This window comes from Triticum aestivum, chromosome 3A, assembly GCF_018294505.1.
Source record: "Triticum aestivum cultivar Chinese Spring chromosome 3A, IWGSC CS RefSeq v2.1, whole genome shotgun sequence".
NCBI classification, from domain to species: domain Eukaryota; kingdom Viridiplantae; phylum Streptophyta; class Magnoliopsida; order Poales; family Poaceae; genus Triticum; species Triticum aestivum.
This window is the reverse complement of record NC_057800.1, coordinates 589,954,834-589,974,442: the sequence shown is the minus strand read 5'-3', so window position 1 is coordinate 589,974,442 and position 19,609 is coordinate 589,954,834. Positions and strand designations below refer to the sequence as shown.

At 49.8% G+C, this 19,609-nt stretch overlaps 1 protein-coding gene across 1 annotated transcript; it reads right to left on the bottom strand.

The window, feature by feature from the left end:
• Positions 1–11,774: 11,774 nt before the first annotated feature.
• LOC123062431 (uncharacterized) lies at positions 11,775–13,923 on the bottom strand. The gene is made up of 2 exons (XM_044485954.1): positions 13,562–13,923; positions 11,775–13,375 (listed from the first exon to the last, which is right to left on the bottom strand). The coding sequence occupies exon 2, from the start codon at positions 13,333–13,335 to the stop codon at positions 11,980–11,982; it is 1,356 nt and encodes a 451-aa protein (XP_044341889.1). The 5' UTR covers positions 13,336–13,375; positions 13,562–13,923; the 3' UTR covers positions 11,775–11,979.
• Between the last annotated feature and the right edge of the window lie 5,686 nt (positions 13,924–19,609).

The window sequence follows — 19,609 nt, the reverse complement described above, 5'->3', positions numbered from 1 at the left end:
AGCACCATCATCCCGTTTCGCATGAAAATTGTCAAGCACGCTTGTTACCTAACAAGAACATCTAAAAAATCAGAATTTTAAAATTTTATTTGCTATTTATTTTGAATTTATTGTTCATTAGGAAGCATTTGCACCCCAGAGCCAAAGATGTCTTATATTTAGTTACAAAGATAGTAGACTATTATATATTTAGTTACAAAAGCAGTCGAACACTTTTATATTTCTTTACAGAGGGGGTATTATGTAGGGCCAGTTCTTCGGGCAACTTAAGAAATAAGTCGCCTCCTCCCCAGCTGTGTCTCTTATTCATTGAGGCTTCTAAACTAGTGATGGATAACTAATTTAGAAGTCTCAACGAATTTAGAGGACGGCTTATTTTTTAGGGAAAAGCTTACCTTCAACCGGCGGATCGCGCGGTCCGTCCGTCAGATCGTCAACTGATCAGACGGCCGAGAGCAACCCCACTCCCACCTCTGTGTACACACCGTTTCTGCAACTGAGCAGTTGTTTCGGAAAGGAGAATTTGCAACTTCCTGGCCCTTTTTTGCAGCGGCGGTGACTTGCGGCTGGAGGGCTATGGAGGCGAGGAATCTCGTCGGATCCGACGAGGATGGGGCGCGGGCAGGAGGCAGGGACGTCCGGGAGCCGCGAGGGGTGGCGACACATGCGGCTAGGAAGGCGACGATGGCAAGGATTCCAGCCGGATCTTGTCGGATTCGACGAGGATGAGCCGCGGGTCGGAGGTGGGGACGCCCGGGAGCGGCGGGGGCTCGTCTCGTCGAGGTCCGGTGGGGTTGACGGCGAGCATCATAGCAAGGACCTGCAACGGCAGCGGCTCACGGTGCTCCTTCAGCAGAGCATGTTTTCTGAACAAAGCTGTGTTTCTGAAACAATGCTCTTGTTGCAAAGAGGAACCATACACAGAGATACTTTTGACAACGTCATCAATGTTTGTGAAACAAAGCTCTTTTTGCAATCGTCACTGATGTTCCTGAAACCAAGCTCTTTGTTGCAATAGTCACCGATGTTTCTGAAACAACACTCTTGTTGCGAAATGAGATAGTATGTTGAGCATCTTATATCGGACGGCTCGCGAGACGGTGGATCTTTTAAAAAGATCCGCCGGCCGACGCGTAGCACTTCCCTATTTTTTAAGCTGAAGAGAGACAACTTATTTTTAAAGCCACCCAAAAGAATTAGCCCTTATTGCTCTAAAACGTTCTGCATTTGTTTATAGTGGGAGTACCTAAAAGGGGATAATTTGTAATCTCCACACCGTGTATAGAGACAAATCTCATATAACTTTTCAAGTTTGATTTTTTTTTGAAGGTCATCGGGGAGGGAGAGAACTCCCCCACCTGAATTGTATTCAAATTTCCTATAAGGCTTCGCAGCCTTTTGTGGGATGGGTTCAAGCGAACCGGAATTACAGGGGGGCACAGGAGGAGAAGAGATAAAGCGAAAACAGCACACGCCACAACAAATAGACAAGGGAGAACAAAGAGGGAAAACACGCCCCGACACAACACAGAGCACCACCAGTGAGATCGAACTTCATTGGCCAGCCGAGACCAAGCCAAGGCACTGCACCATCGACGCAATCGGAGGCATCATGCAACCAAGACTACACGACGCCACGACACCACCTGCGTCGGGGGTGCATTCGAACGGTCACGCGAGGATGAGACGACGCCACGGCGCCTGTGTACCGCAGGCAAAGTCGGCATCGCCAAGCAGACAAACCCATGACACTGTACCGTCGACGCACTCGAAGGCAGCACGCAACCAAGACTGCACAACGCCACGACACCACCTGCGTCGGGGGTGCAGTCGAACGATCACGAGGGGCCGAGATGACGCCACGACACCTGTGTGCCACCGGCGAAGTCGCTTGACATCGCCAAGCAGAGACGCACCAAAGAGCGCAGGAGCAAGAACACAAGAAGAACACCGCCAAAGAGGGGCTCCAACCATCGTCGACCGCAAACCGGCCGCACCACCACCACCATCTGTTGGAAATATGCCCTAGAGGCAATAATAAAAGCATTATTATTATATTTCCTTGTTCATGATAATTGTCTTTATTCATGCTATAATTGTGTTATCCGGAAATCGTAATACATGTGTGAATAATAGACACCAACATGTCCCTAGTAAGCCTCTAGTTGACTAGCTCGTTGATCAACAGATAGTCATGGTTTCCTGACTATGGACATTGGATGTCATTGATAACGAGATCACATCATTAGGAGAATGATGTGATGGACAAGACCCAATCCTAAACATAGCATAAGATCGTATAGTTCGTTTGCTAGAGTTTTTCCAATGTCAAGCATCTTTTCCTTAGACCATGAGATCGTGTAACTCCCGGATACCGTAGGAGTGCTTTGGGTGTACCAAACGTCACAACGTAACTGGGTGACTATAAAGGTATACTACGGGAATCTTCGAAAGTGTCTGTTGGGTTGACACGGATCAAGACTGGGATTTGTCACTCCATATGACGGAGAGGTATCACTGGGCCCACTCGGTAATACATCATCATTATGAGCTCAAAGTGACCAAGTGTCTGGTCACGGGATCATGCATTACGGTACGAGTAAAGTGCCTTGTCGGTAACGAGATTGAACAAGGTATTGGGATACCGACGATCGAATCTCGGGCAAGTAGCATACCGATTGATAAAGGGAATTGTATACGGGGTTGCTTGAATCCTCGACATCATGGTTCATCCGATGAGATCATCGAGGAGCATGTGGGAGCCAACATGGCTATCCAGATCCCGCTGTTGGTTATTGACCGGAGAGCGATCTCGGTCATGTCTACATGTCTCCCGAACCCGTAGGGTCTACACACTTAAGGTTCGGTGACACTAGGGTTGTAGGGATATGTATATGCAGTAACCTGAATGTTGTTCGGAGTCCCGGATGAGATCCCGGACGTTAGGAGGAGTTCTGGAATGGTCCGGAGGTAAAGAATTATATATAGGAAGTGCTATTTCGGCCGTCGGGACAAGTTTCGGGGTCACCGGTATTGTACCGGGACCACCGGAAGGGTCCCGGGGGTCCACCGGGTGGGGCCACCTGCCCTGGGGGCCACATGGGCTATAGGGGTGTGCGCCTTGGCCTATATGGGCCAAGGGCACCAGCCCTAAGAGGCCCATGCGCCAGGAGATCAAGAAAGGAAGAGTCCTAAAGGGGGAAGGCACCTCCTAGGTGCCTTAGGGAGGAGGGATTCCTCCCTTGGCCGCCGCCCCCCTAGGAGATTGCATCTCCTAGGGCCGCCGCCCCCCCCCTAGGCTCCCTATATATAGTGAGGGAAGGAGGGCCTCTCACACCACGCCTTTGGTGCCTCCCTCTCCCTCTCCAACACATCCTCCTCCTCCATAGAGCTTGGCGAAGCCCTGCCGGAGTACTGCAGCTCCATCACCACCATGCCGTCGTGCTGCTACTGGAGCCATCTTCCTCAACCTCTTCTCCCCCTTGCTGGATCAAGAAGGAGGAGACGTTACACTGACCGTACGTGTGTTGAACGCGAAGGTGCCGTCCGTTCGGCGCTAGGATCTCCGGTGATTTGGATCACGTCGAGTACGCCTTCCTCATCCCCGTTCTTTGAACGCTTCCGCGTGTGATCTACAAAGGTATGTAGATGCAATCCGATCACTCGTTGCTAGATGAACTCCTAGATGGATCTTGGTGAAACCGTAGGAAATTTTTTGTTTTCTGCAACGTTCCCCAACAGTGGCATCATGAGCTAGGTCTATGCGTAGTTCTCTTGCACAAGTAGAACACAATTTGTTGTGGGCGTTGATGTTGTCAACTTTCTTGCCGCTACTAGTCTTATCTTGCTTCAACGGTATTGTGGGATGAAGCGGCCCGGACCAACCTTACACGTACGCTTACGTGAGACCGGTTCCACCGACTGACATGCACTAGTTGCATAAGGTGGCTGGCGGGTGTCTGTCTCTCCCACTTTAGTTGGAGCGGATTCGATGAAAATGGTCCTTATGAAGGGTAAATAGAAGTTGAAGAATCACGTTGTGGCTTTAACGTAGGTAAGAAAACGTTCTTGCTAGAACCCTATTTCAGCCACGTAAAACTTGCAACAACAATTAGAGGACGTCTAACTTGTTTTTGCAGCAAGTGCTTTGTGATATGATATGGCCAAAGTTGTGATGAATGATGAATGATGAATGATATATATATGTGATGTATGAGATGTTCATGCTATTGTAATAGGAATCACGACTTGCATGTCGATGAGTATGACAACCGGCAGGAGCCATAGGAGTTGTCTTTATTTTTTTGTATGACCTGCGTGTCATTGAGAAACGCCATGTAAATTACTTTACTTTATTGCTAAACCTGTTAGCCATAGTAGTAGAAGTAATAGTTTGCGAGCAACTTCATGGAGACACGATGATGGAGATCATGATGATGGAGATCATGGTGTCATGCTGGTGACAAGATGATCATGGAGCCCCAAGATGGAGATCAAAGGAGCTATGTGATATTGGCCATATCATGTCACTATTATTATTTGATTGCATGTGATGTTTATCATGTTTTTGCATCTTGTTTTCTTAGAACGACGGTAGTAAATAAGATGATCCCTCATAATAATTTCAAGAAAGTGTTCCCCCTAACTGTGCACCATTGCGACAGTTCGTTGTTTCGAAGCACCACGTGATGATCGGGTGTGATAGATTCCAAAGTTCACATACAACGGGTGTAAGACAGATTTACACGTGCAAACACTTAGGTTGACTTGACAAGCCTAGCATGTACAGAAATGGCCTCGGAACACAGAAGACCGAAAGGTCGAGCATGAGTCGTATAGAAGATACGATCAACATGAAGATGTTCACCGATGTTGACTAGTCCGTCTCACGTGATGATCGGACACGGCCTAGTTAACTCGGATCATGTTATACTTAGATTACAGGAGGGATGTCTATGTAAGTGGGAGTTCATTGAATAATTTGATTAGATGAACTTAATTATCATGAACTTAGTCTAAAATCTTTACAGTATGTCTTGTAGATCAAATGGCCAACGTAGTCCTCAACTTCAACGTGTTCCTAGAGAAAACCAAGCTGAAAGACGATGGCAGCAACTACACGGACTGGGTCCGGAACCTGAGGATCATCCTCATAGCTGCCAAGAAAGATTATGTCCTACAAGCACCGCTGGGTGACGCACCTGTTCTCCCTGCAGAACAAGACGTTATGAACACTTGGCAGGTACGTACCGATGACTACTCCCTCGTTCAGTGCGGCATGCTTTACAGCTTAGAGTCGGGGCTCCAAAAGCGTTTTGAGAGACACGGAGCATATGAGATGTTCGAAGAGCTGAAAATGGTTTTCCAAGCTCATGCCCGGGTTGAGAGATATGAAGTCTCCGACAAATTCTTCAGCTGTAAGATGGAGGAAAATAGTTCTGTCAGTGAGCACATACTCACAATGTCTGGGTTACATAACCGCTTGACTCAGCTGGGAGTTAATCTCCCGGATGATGCGGTCATTGACAGAATCCTTCAGTCGCTTCCACCGAGCTACAAGAGCTTTGTGATGAACTTCAATATGCAGGGGATGGAAAAGACCATTCCTGAAGTATTTGCAATGCTGAAATCAGCAGAGGTAGAAATCAAAAAGGAACATCAAGTGTTGATGGTGAATAAAACCACTAAGTTCAAGAAAGGCAAGGGTAAGAAAATCTTCAAGAAGGACGGCAAGGGAGTTGCTGCGCCCGGCAAGCAAGATGCCGGGAAGAAGCCAAAGAATGGACCCAAGCCCGAGACTGAGTGCTTTTATTGCAAGGAAAGTGGTCACTGGAAGCGGAACTGCCCCAAATACTTAGCAGACAAGAAGGCCAGCAAAACGAAAGGTATATGTGATATACATGTAATTGATGTGTACCTTACCAGTACTCGTAGTAGCTCCTGGGTATTTGATACCGGTGCAGTTGCTCACATTTGTAACTCAAAGCAGGAGCTGCGGAATAAGCGGAGACTGGCGAAGGACGAGGTGACGATGCGCGTCGGGAATGGTTCCAAGGTCGATGTGATCGCCGTCGGCACGCTACCTCTACATTTACCTACGGGATTAGTTTTGAACCTCAATAATTGTTATTTAGTGCCAAGTTTGAGCATGAACATTTTATCAGGATCTCGTTTAATTCGAGATGGCTACTCATTTAAATCCGAGAATAATGGTTGTTCTATTTATATGAGAGATATGTTTTATGGTCATGCTCCGATGGTGAATGGTTTATTCTTAATGAATCTCGAGCGTAATGCTACACATGTTCATAGTGTGAGTACCAAAAGATGTAAGATTGATAATGATAGTCCCACATACTTGTGGCACTGCCGCCTTGGTCACATAGGTGTCAAACGCATGAAGAAGCTCCATGCAGATGGACTTTTAGAGTCTCTTGATTACGAATCATTTGACACGTGCAAACCATGCCTCATGGGTAAAATGACCAAGACTCCGTTCTCAGGAACAATGGAGCGAGCAACCAACTTATTGGAAATCATACATACTGATGTGTGCGGTCCAATGAGTGTTGAGGCTCGCGGTGGCTATCGTTATGTTCTCACCCTCACTGATGACTTGAGTAGATATGGGTATGTCTACTTAATGAAACACAAGTCTGAGACCTTTGAAAAGTTCAAGGAATTTCAGAGTGAGGTTGAGAATCAACATGACAGGAAAATTAAGTTCCTGCGATCACATCATGGAGGAGAATACTTGAGTCATGAGTTTGGCACACAGTTAAGAAAATGTGGAATAGTTTCACAGCTCACGCCGCCTGAAACACCTCAGCGTAATGGTGTGTCCGAACGTCGTAATCGCACTCTATTAGATATGGTGCGATCTATGATGTCTCTTGCCGATTTACCGCTATCTTTTTGGGGGTATGCTTTAGAGACTGCCGCATTCACTTTAAATAGGGCTCCGTCGAAATCCGTTGAGACGACACCGTATGAATTATGGTTTGGGAAGAAACCTAAGCTGTCGTTTCTGAAAGTTTGGGGATGCGATGCTTATGTCAAGAAACTTCAACCTGAAAAGCTCGAACCCAAGTCGGAAAAATGCGTCTTCATAGGATACCCTAAAGAAACTATTGGGTATACCTTCTACCTCAGATCCGAAGGCAAGATCTTTGTTGCCAAGAATAGATCCTTTCTAGAGAAGGAGTTTCTCTCGAAAGAAGTAAGTGGGAGGAAAGTAGAACTTGATGAAGTATTACCTCTTGAACCGGAAAATGGCGCAACTCAAGAAAATGTTCCTGAGGTGCCTGCACCGACTAGAGAGGAAGTTAATGACGATGTTCATGAAACTTCAGATCAAGTTGCTACTGAACTTCGTAGGTCCACAAGGACACGTTCCGCACCAGAGTGGTACGGCAACCCTGTCTTGGAAATCATGTTGTTAGACAACGGTGAACCTTCGAACTATGAAGAAGCGATGGCGGGCCCGGATTCCGACATATGGCTAGAAGCCATGAAATCTAAGATAGGATCCATGTATGAAAACGAAGTATGGACTTTGACTGACTTGCCTGTTGAGCGGCGAGCCATAGAAAATAAATGGATCTTTAAGAAGAAGACAGACACGGATGGTAATGTGACCGTCTATAAAGCTCGGCTTGTCGCTAAGGGTTATCGACAAGTTCAAGGGGTTGACTACGATGAGACTTTCTCACCGGTAGCGAAGCTAAAGTCCGTCCGAATCATGTTAGCAATTGCCGCATTCTATGATTATGAGATATGGCAAATGGACGTCAAAACGGCATTCCTTAATGGTTTCCTTAAGGAAGAATTGTATATGATGTAGCCGGAAGGTTTTGTCGATCCTAAGAATGCTAACAAGGTGTGCAAGCTCCAACGCTCGATTTATGGGCTGGTGCAAGCATCTCGGAGTTGGAACATTCGCTTTGATGAGATGATCAAAGCGTTTGAGTTTACGCAGACTTATGGAGAAGCCTGTGTTTACAAGAAAGTGAGTGGGAGCTCTGTAGCATTTCTCATATTATATGTAGATGACATACTTTTGATGGGAAATGATATAGAGCTTTTGGACAGCATTAAGGCCTACTTGAATAAGAGTTTTTCAATGAAGGACCTTGGAGAAGCTGCTTATATATTAGGCATCAAGATCTATAGAGACAGATCAAGACGCCTCATAGGTCTTTCACAAAGCACATACCTTGATAAGATATTGAAGAAGTTCAATATGGATCAGTCTAAGAAGGGGTTCTTGCCTGTGTTGCAAGGTGTGAAATTGAGCTCAGCTCAATGTCCGACCACGGCAGAAGATATAGAAGAGATGAGTGTCATCCGCTATGCCTCGGCCATAGGTTCTATTATGTATGCCATGCTGTGTACCAGACCTGATGTAAACCTTGTCGTAAGTTTGGTAGGTAGGTACCAAAGTAATCCCGGCAAGGAACACTGGACAACGGTCAAGAATATCCTGAAGTACCTGAAAAGGACTAAGGAAATGTTTCTCGTCTATGGAGGTGATGAAGAGCTCGTCGTAAAGGGTTACGTCGACGCTAGCTTCGACACAGATCTGGATGACTCAAAGTCACAAACCGGATACGTGTATATTTTGAATGGTGGGGCAGTAAGCTGGTGCAGTTGCAAGCAGAGCGTCGTGGCGGGATCTACATGTGAAGCGGAGTACATGGCAGCCTCGAAGGCAGCACATGAAGCAATTTGGGTGAAGGAGTTCATCACCGACCTAGGAGTCATACCCAATGCGTAGGGGCCAATCAAACTCTTCTGTGACAACACTGGAGCTATTGCACTTGCCAAGGAGCCCAGGTTTCACAAGAAGACCAGGCACATCAAGCGTCGCTTCAACTCCATTCGTGAAAATGTTCAAGATGGAGACATAGATATTTGTAAAGTACATACGGACCTGAATGTAGCAGATCCATTGACTAAACCTCTCCCTAGAGCAAAACATGATCAACACCAGAATTCCATGGGTGTTCGATTCATCACAATGTAACAAGATTATTGACTCTAGTGCAAGTGGGAGACTGTTGGAAATATGCCCTAGAGGCAATAATAAAAGCATTATTATTATATTTCCTTGTTCATGATAATTATCTTTATTCATGCTATAATTGTGTTATCCGGAAATCGTAATACATGTGTGAATAATAGACACCAACATGTCCCTAGTAAGCATCTAGTTGACTAGCTCGTTGATGAACAGATAGTCATGGTTTCCTGACTATGGACATTGGATGTCATTGATAACGAGATCACATCATTAGGAGAATGATGTGATGGACAAGACCCAATCCTAAGCATAGCATAAGATCGTATAGTTCGTTTGCTAGAGTTTTTCCAATGTCAAGCATCTTTTCCTTAGACCATGAGATCGTGTAACTCCCGGATACCGTAGGAGTGCTTTGGGTGTACCAAACGTCACAACATAACTGGGTGACTATAAAGGTATACTACGGGTATCTCCGAAAGTGTCTGTTGGGTTGACACGGATCAAGACTGGGATTTGTCACTCCGTATGACGGAGAGGTATCACTGGGCCCACTCGGTAATACATCATCATTATGAGCTCAAAGTGACCAAGTGTCTGGTCACGGGATCATGCATTACGGTACGAGTAAAGTGACTTGTCGGTAACGAGATTGAACAAGGTATTGGGATACCGACGATCGAATCTCGGGCAAGTAGCATACCGATTGACAAAGCGAATTGTATACGGAGTTGCTTGAATCCTCGACATCGTGGTTCATCCGATGAGATCATCGAGGAGCATGTGGGAGCCAACATGGGTACCCAGATCCCGCTGTTGGTTATTGACCGGAGAGCGATCTCGGTCATGTCTACATGTCTCCCGAACCCGTAGGGTCTACACACTTAAGGTTCGGTGACGCTAGGGTTGTAGGGATATGTATATGCAGTAACCTGAATGTTGTTCGGAGTCCCGGATGAGATCCCGGACGTTAGGAGGAGTTCCGGAATGGTCCGGAGGTAAAGAATTATATATAGGAAGTGCTATTTCGGCCGTCGGGACAAGTTTCGGGGTCACCGGTATTGTACCGGGACCACCGGAAGGGTCCCGGGGGTCCACCGGGTGGGGCCACCTGCCTCGGGGGCCACATGGGCTGTAGGGGTGTGCGCCTTGGCCTATATGGGCCAAGGGCACCAGCCCCAAGAGGCCCATGCGCCAGGAGATCAAGAAAGGAAGAGTCCTAAAGGGGGAAGGCACCTCCTAGGTGCCTTAGGGAGGAGGGATTCCTCCCTTGGCCGCCGCCCCCCTAGGAGATTGCATCTCCTAGGGCCGGCGCCCCCCCCCCCCCCCCTAGGCTCCCTATATATAGTGGGGGAAGGAGGGCCTCTCACACCACGCCTTTGGTGCCTCCCTCTCCCTCTCCAACACATCCTCCTCCTCCATAGAGCTTGGCGAAGCCCTGCCGGAGTACTGCAGCTCCATCACCACCACGTCGTCGTGCTGCTGCTGGAGCCATCTTCCTCAACCTCTTCTCCCCCTTGCTAGATCAAGAAGGAGGAGACGTTACGCTGACCGTACGTGTGTTGAACGCGGAGGTGCCGTCCGTTCGGCGCTAGGATCTCCGGTGATTTGGATCACGTCGAGTACGCCTTCCTCATCCCCGTTCTTTGAACGCTTCCACGCGTGATCTACAAAGGTATGTAGATGCAATCCGATCACTCGTTGCTAGATGAACTCCTAGATGGATCTTGGTGAAACCGTAGGAAAATTTTTGTTTTCTGTAACATTCCCCAACACCATCAGCCACCCACCACCGCCAACCAACCACATAAGCCGTCGGTTACCACCCACAGTCAATGTCTCCAAGACGACGCCTCCAAGGAGGTAGCGATGTACACGACGCCATCGTCGCCCGATCCAGCAAATCAGATCATGGACTTTCGTCCGGAGACCCCAGACTCGAGGGATTTGGGTGAATTGGACTCCTCAGGAACGCGCCTACAGGGAGGAGAACGACACCAAAAAGCATCGCGCGTCACCGGCATCGACCGAGGTCTCTGCAAGGTTTTCACCTGGAGCCAAACACGAATGCCTCGCCTCAAAATCCGAAGACCGGGTCACCTCTGGCCGCCGCAGCAGGCCCTGGGAGGGGAGAGGAGCACCCCCACTGCGCCACGAGAAGAGGGGCCGCAAGAGCCGCCGCCATGAAGCCTGGGACCCCCTCCACCTCCACCCTCACATGAGCTGGACCAGCCGGAGCCGGCAGCAGGCACCACCGGCGCAGAAGCGCGGGATGGCGGGAGGTAGGCCGTAGGACACGGTCGCTCGCCCAGATCTAGAGCCACGCAAACCCGCCAACTCTGGGCCAGATGTACGTGCGCCCGCACCAACCCAGGGCGAGCCCGGCTCCACCGCACGGGCCGCCCAGCAGCCAACACCGGCAAACCCCGAGCCGCCGCAACTCGAGAGCCAGCCTAGCCGGACAACCGCCGCGCACCACCGCGAGATCCAGCAGCCGCCAGCCGCCACGAGCTCCCCGCGCGGATAAAAAGGGTTGGTCCCGCTGCCGCCAGCTGCCAGCGGGCTTTGCCCAGTGACGTGTGCCGGCGGCGGCGAGGGAGGAGCGGGAGGAGGGGGTGGGCTTCGGCGGCGGGGGTCGGGGATCCGCCCGAGTCGCCTCCAGAGGAGACGACGCGGGGGCGAGTGCGCGCCTCCTAGGACCTGGCGTTGGTTTGGTGCAATGCAATGGAACCCCCCAGTTTGATTTAGTAGTATGTACACTAAAATAGCAGTATTTTGATGAATCAAATAACTATTCATCCTGGCTTCCAAAAAAGAAGAGAGAAAAACTACTCATCCTCCTCATCGCCCCAAAAGAATCAGATCTCTTACACAATAACAAAAAAATGAAGAATGGTTGTAAATATCCACAATTCAATTGCATCTTTACGCGCCAGGAGAAGCGGAAGGCAAATGTTTGCTCAGCTGTCCTCGTCGTCGTACCGACGGCTCCGGAGAACCGAGCTCACCGAGCTGTAGCCGAGCACGTGGTGGAGTAGCCCATGGTCGGGGCCCTGCCGTAGCTGCTCGCCGCTCAAACGGCTCCTCGCAGTTGCACGCGTGTTCTGCTCCTCCGCGTCGTCGGCGCCAAAACCAGCTGGCTGCGGCGCGGAGAATATCTTCCTCGGCCGGTCCGTCGTCGAGCCGCCGCCCCTCGCCGGCAGCGTCACCTCGAGCATTTCGTCGCAGCCGCCGCACTGCAGCCTGGCGAATTTGTCTACAGATAGGCCGGCCGGTAGCAGCAGTATCTCCTCGCACTTGTCGCAGAGGACGAACGGCGTGCCGCCCATCACCGGGCGGCAGATTAGGTGCCTCGCCGACGCACCGCGCCGGCTGCTCGATGCCGATGCCGGTGCCGACACCGGTGCCAATGCCGACGCCGACGCCGACATCCACGAAGACAATGACGAGGAGGTGGTGGGCTTGCCGATGCGCCGGCCGCTGTCGGTGGCCGGCAATGCCTGGGCGAGCTGCGACTCGAGGCGGCGCAGGATGCGGGAGTCGCGCCGCGTGACTTTCTGAGGGGCGCTGTTGCTGCCAGGCGCGCTCTTGGGAGGCACACCAGGAGCGAGCCGGGGCGCGTCGACTCTGAGCGGCTCCTCGACGGCGACGATGAGCTTCCGGAGGTTCTCGAGAGCGTGCAGGAGGTTCTGCTGGAACCCCGGGTCAGCCAGCGGCGATCTCGAGGCCACACCAGCGGCCGGTCCATCCCCCACCATGCCCATCGCCGCCTCGAGTTCCTGCGAGTTGAGCGGCGACGCCCGGCGGCCGTAGGACGAGGCCGACCTCGTCCGCGGCACGTCGAACTCGCCGCCTCCGTCCTTGGGCGCGTCGAGGTCAGCGCTCGCCGGCCGCCTGGTCCTCCGGGACGCCGGCCGGAGCTCGCTCACGCGGCTGTGGAGCGGCGACCCGCTTCGCCGAACCTGATCCGCTTCGTCGTGCCGGCCCAGATCGCCGCTCCTTGGACCGGTCCTGATCGCGCTGTAGGGCCGGTACGCGGACGAGGAGGACGCGACCCCGTTGTCCCGGCTGCCCGGCTCGAGGTTTCCGCCATTGGGCGGATCCGTCTCGTCGGAGTAGGTGGACATGGTGTCGAAGGAGAGGATCTCGAGCTGCGCCAGCGAGTACTCGGTGTCGTCCGTGGGCTCCGGGTTCTTGCCTCGGATGGGCGTGCGGCACTTGCTGCAGTAGTAGATGACGGCCTGCGGGTCCTGGTAGATCATGGCGCGGCAGTAGGGGCACCGCCCGAACCGCCGCTTCACCTGCTCGCTCTCCATGGCCCCCGTCGTCTCCGGCCTCCTCTTCTCACGACACGAGCTGCAGGAAACGAGTTGGGTTAGCAATCATAGCATCTGGCATGTCGAATCAGTGGGCAGCTAGGGTTGGAGAGACCACCATCCCCCATATGCATCGAGATTTCTACATGATCGCGTCCTCTGTTATCCAACCTACCCTAGTCGGCAAGAATTCATGAGCAGGACCAAGAACTGATGGAGGGTTTACCTCGATCGATGCCGGTCAAATTCTCAGTCTCAGATTCCTCGTCTCTTCGTCCACCGCTCGCTGATCATTCGCAGCCCGATCTCCCACGGGCGCAGAGCGAAGAAGATAAAATAGCTCTGCGTATTTTCTTTTCTGCAACGCGGATCCCAAAGCAAGCAAGCAACCAGTAGGAGCAGGACGACCGGGCGAGGAAGCGAAGCAGCAGAAAAGTCTCCCTCCAGCTCCCGTGACAGCGAGCGCGGAAGCAGCCAGCGGGGAGAAGAGATGTGAGGATGACAATTCTCGACGAGGCCAAATAAGAGGAAGGCACCACACCACACGTTTAGGAAGGGGCCGGAGCCGGAGGCGGAGCGCGGATCGCTGCTTCCAAACCCCCGCGTTGACGGGCGCGTTAGAGCAACGAGTGAATTCATTCGGTAGGTGCACTGGCGTTGAAAGCGAAGAATAGGGGACCTGGTCCTGCCTGCGAGCGCTCCCCCATCTCCCTGAAGAATTCAGAAGGCGACTTTCCCACTGCCAAGTGCTACTTGGATCCTGGGAGTGGTACAGACCAGGGCATCTAACCACGTGCATCAAACCACCCATAAATGTCCGGACACTTTAAGCCCTTCAACGCCCGTACGTATGTTTGAATTCTTGCGAACTAGAAGCAAATTTGAACGCTAGAAACAAATCTTGAGAAGGTTTGCGGCGTCTGGATAGCCGCCACGTCAGACTCCGACACCCTTGCCCACACAAAAAACTCACCCGGAGTCCCGCTTTTCTCACCCGGTTCCTTCGTCCTTGTTGTATACCGGTGTGATCAGTCGTCGCTGCTGTACTACCCCTCCGCCACCCAGGCCTTACTGGACCTCCGCCTCTCCACCCGGGTGCAAGCCAACTTGCCTACACCTCCCTTCTACCCTTGGTCCGGCCGCCGCGCAGGTACCTCTGCACTTGCACATTGTCGACCATGTCGCAAACCACACTCGACACTGCCAAATGCCATAGCAAAATTTATTGACCTTTTTGTTGTTTACTTTGAAGCAAACACTATGAATTCGGCCTCGGAATACTTCTACGCCAAGTTCATGGATTCATCATCTTCAGATGAGGATGAACATGAGGATGAAACGACGATGAAGCACACAGTTACCTATGATGCCCAACGTGTGGAGGAGCGTGTTCTCGGTTTCAAGGGATCAATCAAGGGGCATTGAGTGCTGAATCGAAAGTTGGCGCATGAGCATATGATGTTGATGGTTGACTACTTTGTCCCCGATGCGCAATTCGAGTCCTTTTTCTGTTGTTGGTTCTGGATGAGCCGAACTGTGTTCAATCGCCTCTGCAATGGTGTTCAGCATATGATGACTTTTTTTATCCTGAAGAAGCATGTCATTGGAAAAAATTGTATTTTTTGGTTACTAGAAGGTAACGACTGCCTTGAGGATGCTTGCCTAAGGCACGATCGTCGATTCGTGGGATGAATACCTCTGGATGTCCGAAACCGCATGTCCCGAAGCCATGGTGGTTTGCTACTGCGGTGGTCAAGGTGTTTGGAGTAGAGTACTTGTAAGAACCAAGACACCGCACGTCTTATGGTACTATCGGAAGCAAGAAGGTGGCCAGGTATGGCCGAACCCCCGAATTCCATGCACTAGCAAGCAATGGACAAGAAGGAGCGAGAAAGGATGTCGAGAGGGCACTTAGAGTGCTCCAAATCTGTTTTGCAGTTGTCCGGGGACTTACAAACACATGGGATTCAGAGACATTATGGGAGGTGATGACAACTTGTGTGATCATGCACAACATGATTGAATGAGGGTGAGGAGTATGCCATGGTTTGAAATTTGAGCAAATGGGTGATCCTATCAAACTTCCCGAGTAGAATTCAGCGACGTTCGAGAAATTTATCTAAATGCATCAAGATTCATAATCAAGCAACTCACGAGTACTTCAGAATGATTTGATTGAGCATTTGTGGACGATTCAAGGAAGGGACTAAAAAATATGTTCGAACAAGTCGAGTTCAAATTTTAACTATTTTATTGCAAAATTCCAAGTTTGAATTATTGTTGCATTGGAATATTTGCTCAGTGTTACTATGACGAAGGTTATCTTACTTATTTTAAGTGTTTCGAATACAGGATAAAAACACAAAAATTTATTGTATAGTGTTGGATGGCCACCCTCATCTGTTGTTCGTGGATATATCTAGATGTGTCTTTAGACATTTAGGTTGTATGTTTTGATGGATATTAGAGATACCTTTTTTCGAGAGAAATTTTCAGTATATTTATCAATCATGATATTAGAGATATCCTTACAAACGCTTTGTGCAGAACGTCTCTCCCAACTGTTGATACTCTAATTGATTCAAGCTAATTACTACTCCCTCTGTCCCATAATAATAGAGCATTTTATCCCAGTCTGGCAGCACGGCTTCATTCAAAGGTCGGGCAGGCTTATTCTCGTCTCGTCAAGACGGTGATCGCAGCCAGACCGGTTCATCATCTCCTGGTGCTTGACCCCCCGCTTGGGTTTTGGAGGACATTAACAAATGGATGTGATCCTTCTTTTGGGCTGGTAAGGATAAGAGTCATGGAAGGCAATGCCTCGTCGCTTGGGAGACGGTATGTAGGCCGATGAGCTTTGGTAGTCTGGGAGTGAAGAATTTGGCAGTGCAAGCACTAGCACTCCGTGTGCATTGGGAATGGCTTAGGAGAACGGACCCGAACATGCCATGGCAAGGCCTTCATCTGATGGTTGATGAGCAAGCGCGCGCAATCTTTGATAGCCTGGTCAAGATCACCGTTGGAGAGGGATCGAAAGTCCTCTTTTGGAAAGATCGTTGGATCCACGAAGTTGCGGTGAAGGACATTGCCCCGATGCTCCTTCAACTAGTCAGCACAAGAGATAAAAACAGGAGAACGGTGTGTGAAGCGCTCCTCGACAATGCCTGGGCGAACGATGTCCATCGTGAGCTCTCGTTCATGGCTCTGCGATGCATCACGCAAATACACAGCCAACTCCACTTACAAGAGACCTTGCATCAGATACACCCGTTCCCCGACGACCGGCTGCATTTGGCGAAGCTGGGCGCCGCTCAAATGCAAGATCTTCATGTGGTTGGCCTGTCAGTACCGGTTGTGGACTTCCGACCGTCGCGCTCGGCATGGCCTTCAAGATGCCCCATCCCCTTGCTACACTTTCCTTCAGGAGGAGGACAATGCGGACCACATCCTCGCACAGTGTGTCTATGCTCGTGAGGTGTGGCACTCCTGTTTCAGTTCATGGAGCATCACCATACACACGCCAGACGCAAACGTTACGTTCTTGCAATGGTGGCTTGACCAAAGGAGACGATTCACAGGGAGGACCAAGAGAAGCGTGGACTCAATCACGTGGGCACTTTGGAAGCAACGCAATGCACGAGTCTTCAACAATAGGTCGAGACATAGATCACCCCTGCAGCTTAGAGATGAAATTCAAGATGAGATTTGAGGATTGGAAGAAGGCCGGTCTCGGCGGTGTCGGAGCTTTAGATCCTTTTACGAGAGAGTAGTCTACGAACTCTAGGGTTTAGGAGTGGTGTGTGTCCCCCGACGACTTGTTCGCATCTCGTTTGGGCTTTTGTATATAAACTTCTGCCTTCTATAAAAATACGGTTGCCATTGGCGTATTTTAAAAAAAACTTAGCTTGAGCTGTTGAAAGGATGACCAGGATTAGCCCTTTCTGGCGTTATTTTACTATATTACGTGTAAGCCGTGGAGCATTTCGGGGTGTCCACCCGTACTTGTTCGCAGCTATGCATTGACGTCAAAGGGAGGACCAGGACCAGGATCATGATCAGGCTGCCGTCCGCGTTAATTAATTCACTAACCAGCGTCGTGAAAAAGGTCAGGCTCGTGTGAGGGTTGAGGCCGCGTCATGCATGCTCTACGCGCTCCCACGGTTCGGACGCGCTCTCTGCTCTAAACTTCCCTACCTACTTGTGGAAACTGAAAATGTATGCATGGTTCATACGGACAAAGCAATGGCACTTCGTATAGTTTACTTGCACTTTCGGACGCGTTCCCACCTGAATATTCGTCCAAAGAGTAAAGTCTGCTACAATATTGGCTAAGGGACTTTGATGTGTTCTTCTACTATGTCTGGGGTGCTTTATACTTCTGATAAACTTTTGTACTACCTCCGTTTCAGTTTATAAGTCCTACACGTATATCTAGGTTGCCAATTTTATCACCTTAATATAAACTATATAACACAAAAATTATACGGTTTGAAAATAGAGCATCTAAAGTTTATATTGGTATATTTTTTATAATATATGACTTGTATTAAGTTGGTCAAATTAACGACCTAGGGGCACGCGCACGTCCTGTAAACTGAGAGAGAGGTAGTAGTAGATCTAAGTTTTTTTATAAAATAAAAACAAAACATCAAAGCCACACTTTCCTAAGTCAATGACATGTGGGGTCCAACGGGCTAGCTCGATTAAACTTGTCTAACTTGTGGTGGGAAAGTGTGGCAAGTTTAGTATGTCAACTGAACACGCCGCCACTACTGCAGAAATGGCTACCAGTGACGGGCAAGGCTCACAGGGCCGTCCGTCACTGACCTCCTGCCACTGCTAACATGGCATCAGTAGCGATCGCGCGCCCTCCAATGGTAAAGGCCTAGCATTGGTGGGATTTACCTAGCGCTCGCCACTAGTAATCCACTAACACTGTTAATGGCACAAACTACCAATGGCGGGCGTCAATATTCACCCACCACTGGCTGGGAAAAGTACTTGTGGCGGTCCTTATTTCCTGCCCACCATTGGTATGAAAAAATATGGACCTCCCGGCGCCGCAGCGGTGGCACTCCATGGTGCGGCCTTGCCCACCTCAGGAAATTGGCACACACGCACGCAACATCTAGGGTGGCAATGCCGCCACACGCTAGATCCACCGTCCCGTGTCGCCTCCGTGCGCCCGTCTGCACTCCATCCACTGCTCGCCGCTCCACTTCCACGACATCGATGCTCCCGTTTTCAAGCAGGTTGCACGTGACCTCGACACTGCTATCGGAGCATCATCTCCCACGTGGAATGGCTTCACCATTGAGCTTGCATACATGGACATGAGCACCATTGCATCTGCACGGATAAAGGCGAATAGAGTTAGCTGATGCAGCATCGGAACGAGACAATCGATGGTGCGGTCTGGTGGGGAAGAGAGAGGAGAGTGAGGCGGCACTGGAGCGTGCTTGGTGCCAGGGGAGATGGCCGGAGCCGGCCGGAATCGACCGGTGAAGATGAAGGCAAAAAGGGGATCGGAGCTTCGATCGAGCAAGAGAGAGAGAGAGAGAGAGAGGTGGATGTAGCCGGTGACCTGTGTGGCTCCTCTCCTCTCCACCATTCAAAAGAAGCGCGGATGGGAGCCACGTCATCAACCGGTGGGAGGGTTGTTTCTACCAATCAGAAGGAAGCATTTTGTCCACACCAGATCGCGAAAGTACTTGTGTACCCGCCACTTGTAACTATATTAGCAATGGCCGGCAAGCCAGTGCACCCGCCACTGCTATCTTTTTGCCTGTTTTTCTACTCTATGGCTTTTCCACGGTTACCACATTTTCGCTATTGCCATTTATTGGGTAAGGCACCACGTGGCAATCGTGGGAAAGTTGCAGAGTGAGTAATTTGGCATTTGGGCGTGAAATATTTTCCACAATCAACACACATCATTACATGTATCATTTCCAAATTTGGTAATTTTTGGGGTCCGTTTGCTATCTTTAAACCATTAAATGCATCTCTAGGCATTTAATGGATATAATCCAAATTTGAACTGCATGTACACTAAATAATAGCAAGGCACGAGCTGAAAAATCTTATTGGTGGTCTTTAGTATATATTTAGTCCTTGTGTAAGAAAAAAATAAGAAGTCTCATACACCATGTGACCGAGATGGTGTATATGTTTAGTATATGTCATACAACATGGTGGTTATTGGCATTTTATTTCGGAAAAATTCAAATGATGCCAGCAAATCATAAAACTTGGCATGGTATCATGATATGAC

Bases quoted from the DNA above. Each gene is read 5' to 3' on its own strand.
- LOC123062431 (XM_044485954.1), bottom strand. From the start codon at position 13,335: ATGGAGAGCGAGCAGGTGAAGCGGCGGTTCGGGCGGTGCCCCTACTGC.